Source organism: Miniopterus schreibersii, assembly GCF_964146895.1.
Source record: "Miniopterus schreibersii genome assembly, chromosome: 8".
Taxonomy (NCBI): Eukaryota; Metazoa; Chordata; class Mammalia; order Chiroptera; family Miniopteridae; genus Miniopterus; species Miniopterus schreibersii.
Window position 1 is genome coordinate 58,951,701 of NC_138109.1, and position 21,746 is coordinate 58,973,446.

At 43.6% G+C, this 21,746-nt stretch overlaps 1 protein-coding gene across 2 annotated transcripts in view; it reads right to left on the reverse strand.

The window, feature by feature from the left end:
- Positions 1–21,746, reverse strand: part of TGFBR3 (transforming growth factor beta receptor 3) — a 183,772-nt gene that overhangs the window by 102,616 nt on the left and 59,410 nt on the right. For both annotated transcript variants that reach the window (XM_081144498.1, XM_081144497.1), the window contains exon 3: positions 6,969–7,153. In XM_081144498.1, the coding sequence (XP_081000624.1) occupies positions 6,969–7,153 (185 nt within the window). The remainder of the gene's footprint in view (positions 1–6,968; positions 7,154–21,746) is intronic.

Here is a 21,746-nt window from a genome sequence, read left to right on the forward strand (position 1 = left end):
AGCCCCCAGCCAGCAAAGAAACTGACCCAGCATTACCTCATGCTAAAGAGGCAGAATCCAACCAGACCCAATCCCTCGGGTGAGGCGGGGGCAATTTTACAGCATCTGGACATTACTGTGAAAGGACAGGATTGAAGCGATGTGGCCAGAAAGCATCTTGATAAGAACTTATAATTCCTTTGCTTAGTGTGTATCCTGACTTGTTTGCTAAACCCTGTTGTTTACTCTTACCACTCTGATTTCTGCTTTCACTTTTTCTAAAACTCCAAGGCTGGGTTTTTGGAGAGTTTCTACTTGAAAGCTGAGTTTCAGATGGAATATCTTGCCCCAGTATGTTGGAAACCATCCTTGACTCTGTTTAATCCTGGCACCTCCATACTGCCCAGGAGGGTGACATCATTTTTTTTTTTAATGTTTTTATTGATTTGAGAGAGAGAGGAAGGGAGAGGGAGAGATAAAAATCGATGAAAGAGAAACATCGATTGGCTGCCTCCTGCACGCCCCCTACTGGGGTTTGAGCCTGCAGCCTGGGCATGTGCCCTGACAGGGAACCAAACCAGCAACCTCTTGGTGCATGGGACTACGCCCAACCAACCACACCACACCAATGTCTTCAAGTGAACGAGCAACTCTTTTTTTTGAGAGAGAGACATCAATTGTTCCACTTATTCATGCATTCATTGGTTGAGTCTTGTATGTGCCCTGATGGGGATAGAGCCCACAATTTTGGCCATAACGGGACGACTCTTTAACCAACTGAGCCACACGGCCAGGGCAGGGCAACTCTTTTTAAATGAGGTGACTGCCCTATCCATTTAGGGCCTCCAATCCTATGTGAAAGTCAGATTCAGTTGCCTTTCAAGTAAATGAAATAATTTCCACAGCAACACTCGAATGGAGGAAGGGAGAAGGAGAGGGAAAGGGGAAGAGAGAGGAGGGAGGGAGGGGGAACGCCTCTGAAAAACGTGACCCTTGTTGTCAGTGTAACTTTCTGGTCTATCTGCTGTAGATCTGTAACAAGATGGCCAGTTCAGAGGTAATCTTACCTGTCAGGCTGGGGTGATCTCCAAAACCACCACCATTTAAATGAACACTGGGCATTGTGTATACATGGAAGGTACTTGTTTAGCAACTGCATTTCACCACTATCCAATGTCTGTGTTTGAGGGGTTAACTTTGCCGCTTGCTTAGTATATGCTACCTATAAGATCTCTAAAACATAAAGAGCCTTGAGTTTGTTTTGATTTCTTTTTTTTTGCATATACACAGCACTAGCATTGGGAAACCATTCATGAATAACAGTGGAGGAAAATTTGCGCCAGATAGAGAAAAAATGTAGCTAGTGAGCTAGTAGTGTTCATTTGCTAATTTTGCTCTCACATATGTACTCTCCAAAGTCAGTCTTGAAATTCTGTATTAGCTCTTTTAGTGGTGATGGGTAAAGGTAAGCCACAAATCTATTCCCCCCCACACACATACACACTGATCTGTCTATAACTGAAGGGGATCAAAGACAGAAGATGTTCACCTACTAACATTGTAGAAACTAAGGAAAGACTAATTCAGACAGATAGGTAAGTAGGTTGGCGCAATCTCTAAAAATGCTGAATCCCTGGACTGCCAGATTCCTCAAAGTAAGCAAAAAATACACCAAATCAGATGGCAAACTCCACATACTGAAGCTCTTGCCTTTCATTCATAGCAGGAAGAATCCCTTAATGTGATTCTCCTTATCACACAGTTCAAGCAAGTCTGGTTACAAGAAGTGGTGGGTTAGAAGCAGAGGACAAGTGAGTTGCTTTTGCAAAGGCAGCTGAAAGCCTTAGGGGGGTGGGGGGGGATCAACTATGAAAAACTCAGGAAGTGGCATTTAGTGTGGGTATTAATGGCCACATCTACTCAGCCTGCATTTTATAATTACTGACAACGTAATAACCTTCTAAACCAGAAAGGAAAAAAGAGACACTGCCACACACAGACCAACCTTCACACTGCCCCAAAGCCACAGGGAGGGAATGAAGAAGGGAATGAAAAGGAACTCCGAGCACTGGAAAAAGCGATCACAGGCCTACGCGTGAACCCGAACCCGGGGTAGGAGATCTGCTGGCTCACTCAACACGTAGAGCCAACTGAGACTGGACAAGGTAAGAGCTACAAGTAAAAGGGAAGTGGACTGGATAGCCTGGACTGAGTCCAACGGACCCGGCTCAGGGCAGCTACATGACCCGGGCCCACTGTGCAAACCCTCAAGCCTCCCCCCCCTTCAGGGCTGATGAGAGGCAGACAGGTGCGGGGCAGGTGGCTGGCCCACAGCGAGCACTTCTCCCCCATCGTAGCTGTGACTGTCATTTGCGGAGTGAGGAGCTGTTCGGAGGCAAGCAGAACAGTTAGCATTTTAGACGTGTTCACTTCTCTCTTTCCCCCAGTTGTGATGCTTCCTGCCCTCAAAAAGAACCAGGAAAGGGACGGCTTTATGCCACAGTCCTCAGAGAAGGTACAAAGTACAACTGACTTGGAGCCACATGTGTGATTAACCACACATCCCATTTGGCCCTGCCTGCCAAGAAGCTTGGAGCCAAATTTCAAGGCCAGTCATACCGACCACATTCACCCATATGGCTAACAAACTACACTCTTTTTCTTTTCTCCTCACTGTGCATTTCTGCTTACATTGCTGGTGCGTCTGTTGTTGTAAGCCCATCCCAAATCCTCTTTTGGAATGAGGCAGGGAATAAGCAAATGCATAAAGTAAGAGGGTTCTGAGCTTTCCGGCAGTAAAGTTATTAAATCTGGCCCCCTTCCCATGACAGTGAAGCCTCCACATCCTCACTCCACCCCTGCAGCCGGTCACTGGCATGCCCGTTAACAGTCACTCCTTTATGTCAAAACAAATGCATAAATCTAAATGCCCATATCTTTTGCGGGCATACCTCGGAGATCCTGCGGGTTTGGTTCCAGACTACCGTAATAAAGCGAGTGGTAATCTTTTTGCTGCGAGAGTGACTTGCCTTCAATTTGTAAAAAAAAAGAGCAATATCCATGAAGCGCAATAAAGCCAAACGCAATGAAAGGAGCTCTGCCTGCATACACACGTGTAATGCTAACCAGGGGCTTATCCTCAGCTTGCCCTTTTCCTAATGAGCAAGCAATTAGGTTGGAAATAGAAAAGACCCATCGCCACATAAAAGCAGGTCACAGTAAAAATTAGATGATAGGAAACAAAATTATTGCCATTCTAGCAACTAATGAAAGTATGTTACTGTAAACAAGCCGGTGGTGGTGCTATAACCCGTCTCAGAAATCAGGAAACACCCCGAGGGACCAAAATCTGGCAGCAGGTGGGGGTAAGGGTGCATTTTCCTTTTAAGTTAAAGAGCACAAGGACCTGGTTTTTAAAGGATGAGACCCATGACACTTGCCTGCTTATTCGAAAAGACAAAGCTGATATCTCAGGGCTGTTTACCCTCTTCTGCTCTCTGTAGCCAGGGAGTCTTTTTCCAGTTTCCTGTTCCCTTCTGAGGCTGTTGTGTCCAAAACCAATGATTACAAATGAGAGGTGCGGTCTCAGATGAAAAATACAACTATAGGTCTGTGCTGTCCTGATGAGACCCCAGCAGGAAAGCCAGTGGCAAAACAGGGCTTTGTATACATTATTGCAACAAGTGGGTTTCTGATACAAATTTTCTGCTAGTCTATAAAACTATTTATCTACCTTAAGAGTAACTGCTTCCCCAAATCCTGTCAACCTGCTGTGGTTATTACATCCAGTTAAGGCTCGGTCACCTCCTCCACAAAGAAACAGGAGCAGCCTCTCCCAGCTGAAGAACGACGTTAAGGTGCCTGGGAGGTAGGAATTTAGTAAAATGTTAGGGAGACATGATTTATAATAGGTCTTCCTGCTGATCACGCACCAACAAGCCGAGGGGAAATAGGGTTGGTTTAGTAATTCCCTCACATTTAAGGAGGACATCATGAAAAACAACTATAGCTGTCATCCAACTATGGCTTGGAGACTGGGTGGCATTCTTTTTGCTAATTTATAAGCAACAACATTTATCATTTCATTTTGGAAAATATTTCCCTTTAACATTCGGTACAGACAGGCACCACAGCTGCCTCTGGCCCTCCCACCGCTACACCGAAACCAGGATCAACTGTTTTTTTAGCACAAACCATATCATAGTATATCTATAGAAATCAAGTCACCCAGTGAGAATAACAGAAAGAGTTAGGTGAGTTTAGGTTGAAAGAGAAAGCAATGCTGGTAAAGAAGTGAACATGGCTGTGGTAAACGTTACGGGGTAATTAGAATATTGGCAGGTCAAATTATTATTTTTTAAAACAGCTTTCCTGAGAGAAAATTCACATACCATAAAATTCACCCATTTAAAGTACAATTCAATGGGTTTTAGTAGACACACACTTACCAATGGTTATTTAGTATGTTCATATTCAATTATGGGACCATCGCCACAATTCAATTTTAGAACGTTTCAGTCCCCCCGAAAGAAACCCTGTACTTATTAGCAGTCAACTCCCATTTCTCCCTTTCACCCTTCAGCCCAAAGCAACCACAAATTTACTTTCTAACTCTATAAATCTGTCTATTCTGGACATTTCATATAAATTGAATCATACAATATATGGTCTTTTGTGTCTGTCCTCCTTCTCTTAGCAAAACATTTTCAAGGTTCATCCATGTTGTAGCATGTATCAGTACCTCATTTTTATTGCTGAATGATATTCCAATGTATGCGTATACCACATTTTATTTATTCATCAGCTGATGGACATCTGAGTTGTTTCCAGTTTTTGACTATTATGAATAATGCTGCTATGAACATTTGTGGACAAGTTTTTGTGTCGACATATGTTTTCATTTCTCTTGAGTACATATGTACTTTGGAATGGAACTGCTGGGTCATATGGTTTAAATGATTTTTAAAAACTATTTGCACGAATGCAGTAACGTGTCTCCACAGTCACATGAAGAAGGTGAGTGAGATCTAACGTTTCTCCATTCTCATCTTACCACCAAGAACAAACTCTTCATTCTCTCCGTCACGGCCCTCCTGCTCCGAGGTCCTCTACCCCGCTCTGGACACGTCAAGCACTCGGGTCCTCTAGTGCAAGCGCAGCGCAGAGCCAGGCGAACCTCCCAAAGATCACTCATCCCGTCTTGCTTTCAAACAGGGTTGAACCACAACCATCTAATTCTTAAAAGTCCCCAAAGAAGGAAAGAACTAGGCCCTCAGGGGCCTAGTCTCAGAACTACCTGCAAATCACTACCCCCAAATCATGCACATACAACACAAATACTGAAGGAGGAAGAACGGTCAGGTTTTTGAGCAGGCTTTAGAGACACCCCCCGACACACACACACAGGCCCTTCTCTACTTCCTCCCTCAGCACAGCGTCCCCGACGCCATCTGATTTTATGTCCCCTCAGTACCGCTGGGGCCTAAAATGAATTCCATGTTGACCTAACATAGTCAAGACAGGCAGGGAGAGCACCACTGTCACCCCTGGAGGTATTTTTCTCTTGCGTCAATAGTCGTAGTTGAATCTGTTTTCAGAGTCAACAACTGTACCGAGCCATTTAACATCCAGAGTGTTCTGCCGTTGCTGCTTCTGTACCAGCTCAAACGTTCTTTTCTTTCCTGGTTCCTGAGAAGCATACATGGAAGGAGTAATTACCGCTGCTGAAGCATCGCTGGAGTCAGCAGCGCTTCGTAGGAACTGCATTTCCTCCTCTCCTCCTCCTACTCCCACCCCAAATTCTCCTCCATAAGTTAAGAATTAAAGACATATTACTGGGATAAAGAAATCTGACCTGAAATATGTGTTGCAGCTACAATGGCAAGCAACCAAGAGCATTAACAATAATTTCCAATGTAGCTGGAAAGGTTAGATGATTTGTCTTTGAAATGAGCCAACTCTGCACACTTTCATAGGATTAAAATCAGCTTGCTTTTCCTTCTGGACACCTCACCTCTCCTATTTCTACTCCCCCCGAAAAAGGCAGAGCGGTTGACGCACATAAACAAATGGGTCTGGAAATTAACTTTCTTGACCAGAAGCGGGTTCAAAGATAAATTCCGTTCTGCATTAGTTTTCCTACACTTCACTGCGATCAGAATTTTTTGTGGTTTCTCTCTCCCTGGAGAGATAATACTTGAGTGATAACATTTCTGACATACGGAAGCTTAAAAACAGAAAGAAGGACAACTCTGTGTTATCTTTGGCCCACATTCTAGGTCACTCCTGAGCCACAGGTCATTTCTGAGCCACTGACCTTGAGCCAGTGAGTTCTCTGCGCACCTGTCACCTGTAAAACGAGGCTAATAATATACTTCATGGAGTAAGTGCATTAAGTGCTTCAAACAGTGCTGAGGGCAGAGTACATGGTGAGTCACTATGAGCTTGGATCATCACCACCACCACCAAGACCACCATCATCTTCGAAAAGCTGCCTGGACAGCGTAAGGAGCTACCCCAGGGCTTTTCACGCAGGTACAAAGTGTTGCCATTGCTATTCCAGAGTCTTCTCATTCCCCGGACTCATCCTGCAGGAGCCATGGGTTCGTGAGACAAAGCAAAGAAAGAAGCAAGACAGGGCACAGGAGAAGATGGGAAAGACATTTACAATGACACAGAAATGGCACCTAATGTTGTTTCTTCATAGCCATGTCTAAAAGATGAAATTCTTCAGAACATTCTTTCCTATAGGAGGGGCCAGGAAAGTTAGAAAAAAATCTCTAAAGAGAGAAGTCCTAGAGCTGCCCGGTCCAGAGAGCAACCTGTTACTGGAAATCCTTCTCTCTCTCGGGTATGTTGATACCCTCCCCGCGTAGGTTGGTACATGGGCATCTTGGTTAGACCCAGAATGGAAGAAAAGGAAATTGTTCAGAAAAGTGTCTACACAGACTCAGAGGGGCAGTGGGTAGAAAGCTAGTGCCTGCGCCTACCTCTCTCTGCGGCTCGCCGGGCCCCTGGTCGGCGGACCGGAGGTTCAGGACATGCACCTCCTGTGGCAGCCCCGTTGTGCCTCGGCTGGCACAGCCCGACAGGACGGTGAAGCTCTCCATCAAGGCCTGGACTGGGTGGGAGGCGTTGACCGGCGACAGTTCACACTGGGCACTGGGCTCTGGACCTGCAGAGGGAATCACCAACATGAACCCGTCAGAAACCACAAGCAATTGTGCCACAATTCAATGAATTGTTCAGGATGGTCAGGCCACTGCCAGCCCACCCAAGGAGTCTTTCCAAGTAAGTTGTTTCCAGAACTAAATGGCAAAAAAATGCTCGCCTATTCTAAAACTCCGATCTCCTAAATTCCTTTTGGATGATTTTGATGTGCATTTGATTATTTAAATTCCCTTTTAGATGCACGAGTCATGAATGTATTCCTTTGGATGGAGGAAACCTCCCACATGACATCTGTGTTTAATTCTCCCTCCTTCTCTTAGAAGAAAACCAGAGATAAATGAAACAAATCACCTAAAGTGCCAATAGTATTATGCATATATAATATTAAACACAAAATTACACCCCCAAAAAGGATAAGATGAAGTCCCGACCCTTCAAGTGCTTCCGCTACTTAGACGAGACAAAACAAACGTAAAGAGCAATACAAAATAAGATGCAATGAGTGGAGACCAATGGCGCCAGAGTTGTAGAGCAAAGTGTGGGCCAGGGGTCAGAAAACCCTCCCAAGAGAGGTAGGATGTGAGCAAAGCCACAAACAGAGAAAGTAGAACCCTGGTCATACTGGCTGCTGCCTCATCATTCCCTTGCTCTCATCAATCAGACCTGAAATCCTAGGTGCACCCATTCCTCCTGACCTTTACCTCCTACAGCCCTCACAGTCTCCGTCCCGAGACAACTGCAGATCTTCCTCAAAGGTAGGCTCAAGTGTCGAGCTCTCCAAGCCACTCCAATTGGTTCTTCCCAACTTCTACATAATAAAGATAACTCTCCAGGATTGCAGCTCTGGCCTAAAATGCAAATGCAGCTCAGAGCCAGGCGGTCTGACACCCCCACTGCCATACCCTAAGCAGACATCCTGCCCAGCGTGCTAAGTCTATTTCGGAACCCACAGAAGTCACGTAGGCTGATAATAGTTATCTGTTCTCGAATAATCGCTGCCGCCCTCTGTATCACTGTACCGGGGCCAGCTGCTTTCTAAGAGGTAGTGAAGAAAGATGTCACGGCAGCAAAGGCAGAAGGTACTGAACGTACGATTCCCTGAAGTCCCTCAAGCTGGGCATGGGCGTGGGCAGGTGTGCCCCGTGCTGGCCCCCTCCTGCCTTCCCCAGCCACAGTGGGATGTCTGGTGTAGTCCACATCCCAGAGCTCCAGAGACAAGTCTCCTACTCCTCCGCAACTCTGAGGGCACACAGTGGCGACTGCTACGCACGTTGGACAGCCCTTCTGAACTGGGTTTCTTAGCCTCCTGTCATGAATTTGCCATGATCACAGATTAAGCACAAATGAAAAATCGCTTTCAGTTATATTTTTGTATGTGCGTGCAAAGCTCTGGCTGGGCTGTAGTTCCAGCCAAAACACATCTGCAAAAAGGCTTATAATCTGCTTGACTCGCCCTCCTCCTGACCGTGCCACCATTACCCAAGAGAGTTTTCCTTCAATCACTACACTGCCCATCTCCACACTAGGGTGGGAGCAAACACTCACCGGAAACAAATCAAAAGGATAAGGTCTTACACAGAGACGAGGGAACCAGAGAAGCCATGTCCCCAGTGCTGAGGACAAGGGCTCCTCATCCAGAGTCTATGTTCTGTGTCCTGCCACAGTCCAGGACAGGGCAGACCCCACTTTATGGGCTGCAGTGCCAGCCATGGCTTATACAACTCAGTCCAAGGTCAAAGAAAGGGGAAAGCGATGCACAGGGCACACTCCGATTGAGTGATGGGATAGCTGCTCTTCACAGAGACCCACTGGGTCCATTTTTAAACACACGCACATAAAGTGTCCCTGACCATCAGACACACTAGAGTAGGGTTTGGTTTTGGGGGATTATTAAAATATTTTCCTCCACATTTAAAACAGAAAAAAGTTATACCCTGGCTGGGTGTCTCAGTTGGTTAGAGCATCATCCTGTCCTGTACACCAAAAGGCTACAGATTCAATTCCTGGTCAGGGAACATACCTAGGTTGCGGGTTCAATCCCTGAGCGGAGCACATACAGGAGGCAACCAATCGATGTTTTGCTCTCACATCTATGTTTCTCTCTCTCTCCTTTTCTCTCTAAAAATCAATAATAACATATCCTTCGATGACGATTTTTTTTTTTAAATGTTGGGCCCAGAGGGGTTCACTGGTGAATTCTAACAAACATTTAAGAAAGAAATTATAGCAATTCTCTACAATCCCTTTCAGAAGACAGACACAGAGGGAATACTTCCTAACTCATTCTATGAGGCCGGCATGACATTAATACCAAAAGCAGACAGACATCACAAGAAAAGAAAACTAAAGGCCAATACCTCTCATGATTATAAATGTACAAATCCTCAACAAAATATTAGGAAATCACATCTAACAATGTATAAAAAGGATTATACACCACAACCAAGTGAGATTTATTCCAGGTATGCAAGATTGGTTCAACATTCAAAAATCAATTAATATAACCCATCACATCCACTGGTAAAGAAGAAAAGAAGAAAAATCACACAATCATATCAATAAATGCAGAAAAAGCATTTGGCAAAATCTAGCAGTCATTCATTATTTTAAAAAAAAAAAAAAAAAAAAGCCTCTCAGAAAACTAGGAATAAATGGGAACTTCCTCAACCAGATAAAGGACATATACAAAAATCTACAGCTAACATCACATCATACTTAATGGTGGGAAACTAGAAGCCTTCTCACTAAGATCAGCCATAAGGCAAAGCTATCCCCTCTCACCACTCCTTTTTGACACTGTTCTGGAAGTTCTACTATAAGCATGCTTGCAGCTAGATATGCCATATGACCAAATTCTGGCTAATATGATATAAGCCGAGGTGATATATGCAATTGCCAGGAAGTTTCTGCTGAAGGGAATGAAATGTGTTCTTCTGCCCTTTCCTTCTTCCTGTTGGCTGGAATACAGAGGTGATGGGTAGAGCTACAGCAGCTATTTTGGGCCATAAGATGGAACCAACACCCTGAGTCGGGCAAAGCAATAAAACAGAAGTTGCCTGGGCCCTTGATGAACCTGGACATGTTAGATCAGCTCTAGACTGCTGCTTTTTAATATGAAACACACGTAAACTTTTCTCTTATTCAAGACAGTATTTTTTGGAGTTTTCTGACACTTGCAGCTTAACCTACCTTAATTAAGATACTGGCTTTATTTTACTTCGCCTTCTCACTGGAGCCTCCACACACAAGGTTTCCCCCAGGAACACCTTCCCCACCATTCCTGCACCTTTCCCCTCCCTTGGTGTGGTGAACTCCTACTCATTGTTCAGATCTCTCCAGGAAGCTTCTCTTACCTCTCTTACGACATCAAATACGCGTCTTTGATACTCTCACAGTACTCTCTATTTCTCTTCATGTGGCTATACTAGTACAACTATTTGTTGAATGTCTGCATACACCCAAAGCCTGCAAACACCGTGAGAGATCGGCATCTGCTCGTTCGGCTCACTGCTTTATCCCTTATCTCAGCATGATGTCTGGCACACGGCATCTGTCCGGCATTCATGCGGGAAGGGTGGTGGGAGAGCAAAGGGGAAAGAACCACGAGGCGATCCATGCTCAAAGGGTTTCCTACCAACAGGAGACTCTACTATCCTAGAGTTCTTCCTTTCACTCTTCCTAGTAGCCAAAGCTTCAGTCTTGTACGAAAGGAAACAAATTCAATCATGAGATAAAGCAGGTGCCATTCTGGCTAAGAATCACGTTCCAGCTGGGGCTTCCCCCACCCTCAAATGTCACAGACGACAGAAACCCAAACCTGTTTTTGTCTTCTCACCCCAAACACTCTTCTGGCGAGGCCCTTTCTCCCGATGGAACAACAATCCCGCCTCTCCCATCAGCACACCGTGCCCCCAGCCTCATCCTGCCACCTCCTGGGTCAGCCCCAAGCCTCCCTACCTCTCCCCCCGTGACCACACCAATCTCCATGAACCAGTCCTCAATCTTTCCCTATTCACCCCATAGTGGTTTCTTCCACAGTCTCTCCACACAGTACCAGATGCATCTCCAGTTAGAAAAACTTCCACCTGGGAGCTAGGTGACCCACCCCCAGCCTCTCCCACCCATGCCCGAGGTAGCTAGACAGACATGATTCTCGCTTGACCACCATGGGGCCCAAGTGTAGTGCCTCACACCACAAACATGCTCTGGAACCCTGTCTGACTCATCTGCTCACTTTTGTGGTGACCTACGAGCTCTGGAGCTGCTGGTTTAGGCGGCTCTCACTGGCAGCCTCGGAAGGCTGGGAGTTTCTCTTGTGGCCACCACTGGAAACCCGCAGCCCTTCCTTCCCTGAGCCATCTCTTCCCCACAGTCAGTAAGCAAGTGAGCAGCGTGCTCAGGCCATGATGCTAATCAGCACAGCAAGAGCTCCTCGACCTCAGTGAGGACAAACCAGGGCACAGGTAATGCTGGCTGAAAGCAACAACTGTAAACACACTCCTGTTAACCTTGCACCATGCTTTCTGATTACAAGGTACTTTACAGACCCTTTACTGTCTGAAGACTCACAGAAACTCTGTAACGTGGGTAGACCAGATATATTTCCCATTGTAAGTAAATTGTTGTGAGCCACAGAGCTGGGTGCACATTTCGGTGAAGTGCTTCCCAACAGTAACGCACCTCCAGAGACCTTCCTCACTGCTGCTTTCCAATCTGTATATTCCTGTTTCTCCTGGGCATGCCCTGTCCAGGATTCTTTGGGAGTAATTCCCAAAGCAGTCTAACTTTCTCTTGGTCTTAAAGTCTGAACTGAGTTTCTCCTTTCCCACTGCTGCTCAAGCAATCTGGTCTCAAAATCCTGGGTGTTGTTTTGTTTGACCTGTTCTTTCCGGCTCAGGACGCCCTCCTTGGCCACCAGGACAGACACACAGCCTCTGTTCACCCACAAATTGCTACTTCTATTGACTAAACACATTTACTGACCTGAAGACAGCAAAGATTCAAGCAAACCCTGTGGTGAGAAACTCAGCAGGTGGCCCAAACCAAGCGGCCTCTTTCACAAAACAGGGCCCTCTGTTCAGCAGCTGGGCCCCCGGGCAACACTGCAACACTGTGAAGCACACGGTGGTACCTAAGGACTCCACCTCCTGTAACAAGCCAGGGCTTAACTCTTAATGAGAAAGGTTATCATGCACGTTGTCTGGGTGACATGCTGTGCACATGTTATTTCTAATCCTCCTAACACCACATAAAGACAGTGTTAAAACACCCATTTTAGACTCGTGGGAACTGGGTCTCAGAGAGGTTAAGTAACTTGTCAAAGGTCACACGCCACCAGTAAGGGGCAGGATGGGATTCGAACCTGGGTTTCTCAGACTCCAGGTCCAAGCTCTTCCCATGACAAGGCACTGCCTGCTTCTACCCTTCCTTCACCTCAGGACTTGGTCAGCATACTTTTCAGCCAAACATACACATTAATTCACATCTGATAAAATATAGTAAACTGCTTGGTTCACACTTGCAGCCTTTCAGCTGGCTCAACAGACTTCATAAACTTAATGAGAAAACACAAGCTCACTTCTCATTTCACCAAATGTCTTCCTCTTTCTCACTAATGCGTGCTTATCTGCACATGGGAAATGTTCCTAAAATCTGGCTATAACATCAATGTCCAAATTCCCAGTTCCACTTAAAGAAAAAAATGCAAATGGACTCACCCTTTCATTATGTTCTTTTGCTACAACACAGCATTCCAGTCTCAGTTACAGAACCCCCACATCCACACTGGCTGTGGGCCAGCCCTGAGACTTGACATAATACAGACAAAGCATTTGGGAACAGATGCATTTGCTGCACACACTTCAAATGTAATCTGTCCCCAAAGAAATTAATATCACACCTCATGCAACAGAGTAAAATATTGGGCGGGAAGGGGTAGTTATTGTTTGGGAGAGGATACAGTAAGTAATTTTCACATTTAATAAATGTGATCCTCAAGCATTCTAAATACCAATGCATACCAAGTTGACACAAACATCTGGTACCTATTCCACGTAATTTCCAGCACACTGATTCCCCATATCACCCAGGGTACTAATGAGGAGCGTGTGTTCAACTGTAATAAAAGTGGTAAAGATGCAGAGGGAATCAAGGGGTAACATTATAGCCTGGGACCAAGACATTGTAGTGGGGAGATTTTATTCCAACAACACCATTGGCTAATAAGGGTTTCTGTTATTGTCCCACAGGGAATTCTGCAATGCTGTCAGCTGCAAAGAGGGACAAACTCCCACAGATTGTGGAGCTGGGCACTGCAGGATCTACTCTGCCCCTGAGCCGAAAATCCCTTCTACCCCCATGGGATGCGAGAATCTGTAAGAAAGGGCGCCCAAGATGATTTCCCAGCCAATAGCACAGCCTGGCTCTAATTGAGCTTTATGAGAGGGAATGTGACAAACACCAGGATATGATGCAAAAGCCAGCTCCAAGAAAAAACACCTGGAAGGAGGCCCTGAGCTCAGGAGCGTCTGCAGTGTACACAACATATGCTCATGTTTATACCATCTCAAATTACAACTCATTGGAGCTATAGCCCCTTGGGAGCGGAGCTGCGGAATGTACCGCCATTAAAATCCAAAGCGGGCCCTTCTACCACAGCCCCCACCTGGGTTTTCAACAATAAAACTTGGCTCAAGGCTGAAGCTTATCCCTGGTAGGAAAAAGACCAAGTCCTAAAACCTCTAATATGGATTTCTCAGGAAAAACAACAGCCAGATTTTCCTACAGCACAACTCCTCAGGCATATCTTATCATAGTTTCTCTCATGCTGCAAGTGAGTATCTAAATCCAAACCTTCCTCTTGACAAACCAACCCTCTTCCAAGAAGTCAACTGCCAGCTTGTTGGGCCCAAAGCCAGTGCATATTTGTATATTGTTGTGTTGAAACCATGGTGCAACCATGTTGGAGAATTTCCTGTTCAAGAGTGTTTTTAAATGTTCAAAAGGAAACAATGGGCAGAGCTTCTTTAAGAATCTAAATTCTCCAAGTGTTTGTTGGGAAGTGCCAAGCTATAAAGGGACTCGCTCTTCCCTCTGAGCAAGATACCTCTCTCTGTAGAACCAAGAGGAATCCGGAGGGATTCCGGCAGCTCTGTGAGGAAGTGGTGGTGGCTCGTTTTGTGTTGTTTATACCCTGAAGAGAAAAGGAGGCAGAGGGGCCATGTTCCAGGGCAAGGGCAGAGTGCTTGTATTAGAGACACTGTGGTCGGGGGAGCACAGCACGGGGAGGCAGACGGGCTGCATTTTAAATCCAGATCTGCCACCTCTTGTTAGTTGTCCGACCTGTCTTTAAGCTTCTCAGCATCTCCCTCTCTCTTACTCTATGACAGGCTTGACTTGTAGATCAAGTGAGATACTTTACATACAAATTCTTTACAAACTTCCAGTACCGTTAGAGACAGAAAGTTCCCTGGGGGGGAGGAGAAATAGATGAATGAAAACATGTTCTCCAATTGAAAAAATGTTTTCTTTATGAGCTTTTAGAATGATTAATAAAATATCTAAGATAAGATGTTCTTATACTACTCCCTAGCCATTACTCCCCAAAAATTATTTCTAAGAGCTGCACTGGGAAGATTTAAAATAAAACTATGTACAGTATTAAGAGTGAAAATTCCTGTTCTCTGAGCGCATTCTGAAAATGCAACTGCCAAAGGTGAGAACAGCCCATGTTTCTCCCCTCAAGGGAATTCCCACAATCAGGAGAGAGGTCATCTGGCTCCATCGGGGCTGACTTTCCTGTTGCTTCCTCTCAATCCGTAAGATAGCACACCTGTTCCTGTGCTTCTGACAAGATCAAAAGGAAGCTGAGAATGAAGGGGACACTGGCTACAGTATTCGTTTATAGGGAGATTAGAATTTATGGGATGTTATTGCCTAAATGGCTCAGCACAGAGACCAGGAACAAATCTGAAGATTTGGAGAATGGGAGAAAATGGAATCTGTTTTCTCCCACCATGAGAGTTTGAGACACGCAAAATAATGAAAAGAAAGTATATTTCTTTATTAAATGGAAAATACTTCACTGATCCGGATTCAAAATATTATACACAATTTAGGCACATAACCAATAAAGATTATAATTTAATTCCTACAGATGCATTATTTTGTGGCAAAGTGAGACTCTCAGGTCTGGAAAGCTGCCCCTCATTAACTCTGAGGGATGGCATCACCAAACCTGTTCATCTCTCAGACCTCAACTAAGAGAGTGGCTAAGTTAATTTTTTTCTTTTTTTTTTTTTTACCTCTAGCAAGCTGGTGTCTGATGAGAAAGAAAAAGGTGAGAGAAACAGAGGTAAGGATGTGCACAGAAATGCAGAGACATAACACACTGCACAGGCCATTCTCAGGGACCGGTGAGCCCTCGGTTAGGGCTGGGGTGCAGGGTCTGGACAAGTGACAAGACAATAAGTTGTAAGTGGGGGGTGGTGAGGAAGGGTGGAAGAGGTAAACCATAACTGCTGGGAAGTCGAATCATAGCCTATAACCATCAGTCCTGATTATAGACAGGAGGCAAGAGATTAAAAAAGGAAAATCTACCAACTTTTGGTTTGGCCATGCGAAATATTACTAATTACAGCCATGTGTACAAACTGGGCCAAGAACTGAAAATACATTTACTTTAGGATTTTATATAAAATCAGGGCACTCAACAATTGGGTCTTTAAAGGAATGAAGGAAATGCTTAACATGAATGCCAAATTTACCAAGCATCAGTATATACAGCAAATCCCATTACAATACTAAACCTTAGTGGTTCCTCCTCAAGCTGGCTAGCTCGCTGCTCAGGTGCTTCTTCTGTCAAGAGGAGAAAGAGCTGATGGTTTCTAGAGAAATCTATGAATAATTAGTGTGCTCTTGCCCCTTTCACAGCAAAGCTTAAAGGTCTCAGGGGAATCTACGGAGCTGGTGCTTCCAGAGTTCGCAGCAGTTATGGGCAAACCAAGCAGCAACATTGACAGGGCTCCTCGGTGTAGACGAGGGAACACAGGGTCTTAGAAAGACGGAAGGATTGTGCCCAGCTAAGTAGCCCTGGCCCGGAACCACATTTTTGTACCTGATTAAATTCAGAGACTCTGTAAATCTGTTATACCTATTACACTTTTTCATTATAGCCAGTATCAGCTTTTAGTTACAAATGTATTGTTTCATTAATTTGGGTATGTGTTTGTATATTTTCTGCTTAACTGGAAACCCCATGAGGGCAAGGGCCATGTTTTGGGGATTTTTTTTTGCTATTCCTCTATCTATCCCAGTGCTTGGACCAATGCCTGGCATGTGGCAGGTACTCACGAATACTTGCTGAGTGAGGAATTCCTCAGACAACCAAAACCCAAATTCTCTATGGACCGTGGAACTGGTTTCCGAGGTTTATATCTCAGCTCTGCCACACTTTAGCTTTGTAACCTGGGGTGGTTACTTAACTGCTCTGTGTGTCTGATTCTTCATCTATACAAAGGAGGTTATAATATTATCTGCCCCTTAAGACTGTTCTTAGGATTAACTCCTTTATATTATCATATAACTATAATTATTATTACCATCTCTCCAGCTATGAGATGTGTTCTCAAAACAAAAGAAAACTTTTAAATCTAACCCAACCTCCTTCTGCATTAGGAGTCAGAATACTAGAGCTCAGTATCCTCCCTGTCACCCAGCAGGTTTAAGAGGCCTCTATAATCTAGTTGATAAAAAGGCCTTCTTTTCCAGTTCTTCCTAGTTTTCAGACAAGTTCTGCCATGACTTCTGGTCCTAGAGATGCAAAATTAATGTTTGAAGAGAGGTCTGACCAGGGTCCGCAAGTTTAGTGGGCTCGACTAGAAAATTTCCTGATCCAACCAAAATGTCATGGTATATATTTCCTTACTATTATATACTCAAATACTTCTAGAAAGGAAATTGAGGGGCTTATAATAAAAAATAAACAAAAACAGGCCCAGAAAACCTACTCCAGCTGCCAATCAATTAAAAAGTGGCTATGGCAATAAAAGAAATCTTACTGAAGCGCTTAACTGAAGGAAACTACTTCACTTAAGCATTCAACCTAGCCCTGAGCTTCCTAGCAGCCACGGTAAAAGAAAATGTGATGCTTATGAGATCTCATAAAAAGGAAACAAATCAGCTATTTGGATTAGAAAATATTTTTCCTAAGTCTGAGTTTAAGAGGCTTATAATAATGCCTGGCCGGCGTGGCTCAGTGGTTGAGCATCAACCTATGATTCAGGAGATCGCGGTTAGATTCCCGGCCAGGGCACATACCTGGGTTGTGGGCTCCAATCCCCAGTGCAGGAGGTGCAGGAGGCAGCCGATCAATGATTCTCTCATCATTGATATTTCTATCTCTCTCTCTTCCTCTCTTGGAAATCAATAAAGATATATTAAAAAACAAACAAACAAAAAATACAGAGGCCTATAATAACACAAGGATCAGTGATTTCAAGAGTTATTTTACAAAAACCATAAACACATAACTTTTTAAATATGGCCTCATGGACAATAGAGAGAATATACTCTATAGTGAATTTCATTCAGGGTTCCAGGCAAGTCTTTCCAATATGCACAAAAACTTTTCTAGAATTGGAAGAATTTTTTAACCTTTTAAACCAATAATTTGCATTAATGTGGGTATAAAAGCAAAAACAACAAAGTGGCATTAGTTTTCTAAAGGCTTTAGGGAATTTTGTGATCTCAGTTTTTAAAAACATACCATGCAATAAGTCAAACGTTTTGGATTTTGCTGTGCTGGGTCAACAAGTGACCTTTGAAAGAATAAAATCTAAACAGAGGTATCAGTTTAAGGTTAGATTCAATCAAGTTGTATTTAACCTAAAGATACATATAAAATAATGTACTGTTATTTCACAAACTCTCCCCCAAAATTTAAAACTGGGATAAATGAGATACCTGTTCAGAAAAACATCTACTGAGCATGCTCAGGACAAAACTTCACACACAGTAAAGTACTGTAAAGCACACATCTGTACCTGACAAAGCAACCTTTCAAAACAGATGGGTCATATGATGTTTCAAAGCTCAACTTTTTTTTTAAGTTTGTCACATTCAATCAAAGCAATTTTTGTTTTTCTGAAATCTGCGTGTTATTTTGGAGAAAACTTTTCTTCGGTGTTTTTCCACCCTGGATCAACTAGCTCCTCTCTTTTCCTCCCAAGCGAACCTTCGGAAACCACTGTGCCAGAGGGAATTCACCTTTTCTCACAAGGAGACAAACTCTAATACTTTCAAATAGTAATTTGAAAATAAAATCCTTCGCATGCCAATTCCTAAAACAAAAAGGGCTTTGTTTCTTGATTCGCACAGAAAAATGTTCCAAAGTTATACTAATCCATTATTTAAAGTAATAATAAAGTCCTTCTCTCATTTTATATCATACTCCCTCTTCCTACCATACTTCCTCTGGCCCAAAGAACCACCTTACCACCATACAACAAATGCCTCAGTTATTCAGCATTGACTAATAAGGAGATATCTCACACAAATATCTTCTAATAACTAAGGCTTTACTCCTTTCAACAAAGGAAGTGACTTTAGTCATTTTTTAGGGAACTCTGCCTAAAACGTATTACACACATAATTACTTCCTGGCAACCTTAAGTATTTTGAGCATCCAGAATATTAGTTGTTAAAAATTTTTGAGGACCTAGGGCCATCATTATAAATGCTAATTACAGATTTTAAAACTTAGCATTTAAGTGTTTATCTCTACGCCAAATGGTGCCATGTTTCTATGTTTTATAGTTCTGCCTACACTTCCTATACCTGTTTTTCTCAACTCTGGCTGCAGACCTGTGTACACTCTGCCTCAAGGCCATCACCTGTCACCTGTTACCCTCAATTCTAAGTTAACAAGCTCTGGATGAGGGCCCTCCCACCCACAGAGTAACCTACATAAACTTCTGACAGCTCTCCTCCTTGCAACTCAACAAACGTTTGGACTACCTTCATGTGTTCCAGATGCACGGACCTGCCAAAAAACCGATCCTGTATAATAATATTAGTGACAATATTAGCACCAACAGTAGCAGCGCTGTCCACACTCATCTAATAGGGATGGCAAGCCATCAAAGAAAGGGAAGCTTACACGCTACTGTGAACTGTTGGGAATTCAGTTCGCGCAAGAACTGTGCTGGAAGCCCTACTCTGCCGTCGCTCTAAGGCTTCAAGCATTTCAGAAAGCTTATCTTTCCAAAAGAAGAGAAATCAAATAGATGAGTAGGTTATATATACACGTATATATACTATGAATAAAGTTCTCTTGGTGCCTCCCGTCTTATTTATTTTTCAGGATGAAGAGGTTTAACCTGCACATCCCAGATGAATTACAGTTTTGGCATCATTCGCACATTCTTCCACTGTATTCCTCAGTGGAACCTGTGGTCCCCGATCCTTCCTGTCCTCGCTCCCCATCAGTGCTGGCAGGCACCGTCATGGAAATCAGCGGTCCCTGCTCCGGGTCAGCACAAATGACCCACTGTGTCCAGTAGAGGCTGCAGCTGAAAACACAGAGCAGGGCCACTCAGAAAGCCCCTCCACAGTCCAATGAGCTCAGCTGCAGCTCTCTAAAATCAAGTCGTGACTCGGGCTCTTCCCTGCCTTCTCGTGTTAGAAGAACCAGTCAGGCTGCACTCTGCAAATCATGGTTATGTAAGGAAGGCATATACTGAGGACTATTGCAGTTTTGCAGACTCAGGGAGGTTCACTTTTTTAAAACTCTTTTCTGAAATGAGTTTCCTCGCTCCAGAGATAACTCATAATTTAGCCTAGATTTCAACCTTTTTTACTGTAAAAAGTCTAGGAAATTGCATGGAAACAATGAATGGAAGTACACTTTTTTCTAATCAAACAAGAACAGGAAACTTTCAGTAGTTTATGGTAAAACGATGCATTTGAGCCAAAGAGAAAAATTAAACTACCCTCTTATAACTCCTAACTGTTCACCCTCTCCTATCCCAAATGTAACAAGAACATACAGAACTGATATCTGTAAAACAAATCTCAAGACTAAGAAAAAATGAACACTTACAGGCTTCAAAAATATATTTCCCCCAAATTACTTAATGAACCTCTTCAAACAAGCCTACACGTACTTCTTCTATTGTTATATGGTGAACATGAGTCATAATAAAACTCTGGAATATTAAAGACAATAAGTGAGGAAATTCCAGAAAATATAAAAACTATTTCAGGGAGGCAAAACAGAACTCTGTTTATTTTTCTACCCTAATGCATAGGGATGAATAAATCAGCAAAATAACACCAGCAATCACAAAAGTAAACATATTTGGCTACAGTTCTACAACAGTCTTCCAAATTTACTGCCTCCTTCATGCTAAAGAAATCCTTTCCTTAACCCCCAGCACCCTCCTCACTCTGTAAACCTCTACTATACTGTGACCAACTTAAAAATAGGTATTTTTTATTTCCACGAAATCTAAAACATCAACTGACACACAAAACAGGAAAGAAAAGCTCACATTTAGGTCTTATTTAGTCTTAGTCCAGCTTGTTTGGGCGATGGCTCCAGTTCCTGATAACATATTAGTTCCCTGAGCCTCAGTTTTCTCATCTTTAAAATGGACATGATACTCGTCCTACCTAATACCCAGGGTCGCTAGAAAAACAAATGAGATCATACATTTGAAAGGGTGTGTGTGTTTTTTTAATTAAATTGAAAGGCTCTATATAACTATAAAGATAATACCAATAAATACATGAAAAATCAATAGAAAAGAACCTCCTTTCTCCTCACCATCCTACCCTCCCTCTCCAAAAATGCTCACAACATACAATGCACAACTTAGGAACACAGAGGAAAGGGGGAACTTGGCGTTGAAAAACCTGGGTTCTAGTCTCAGCTCCCCCACTAACAAGCTGCTTGACCTGAGCCACCGCACTTAGTTTCCTCACCTGTAAAATGGGGCTAAGATCACCTATTTTGCCAAAATAAATGAAAGTAATGGATAGCAAAGGATTTTGTAAGCTTAAAACTGAGATACCTATGAAAGAAATTAATGAATTGATTTGCCTAACAAAACGTTTGGACTTTTTATTATAAAACCGATTGACAAGGAAAGCAGCTGGCTGTGATCAGACCTTTCCCAAACACCTGCAGGAAGAGGCCAAGCAGACAGTAGAGAGGCCTCCACAGCGGGAACCCACGTAGCAATTGTGTAAAGAACTGGGGAGCATTAGAAATGGGAATTTAGAGCGAGGAACTGTGGGTTAGACTCCCTTGAGTCCACTTAAACTTGTGAATTGAAATATCGGGTCAGATCTTCTCCCTTCCTGGTTAAGACAGAGGCAAACACTAATGCTACACGTGGATGCCCAGCCTTCCAGAATTAACAGCAGCTCCTGCAGAGAGCAACAGAAGGAGTGTAAGAGGAAAAAACAGATCAACAAACTACAACAGACTGGTCGCTTAGCAATTAAAAGGGAAAAAAAAAGAAAAGAAAATAACCTCTCTCAAAGTTCAACTCCAGGCTGAATTCCTATCAGAAAACTACTGGAGGCCAAAGCCC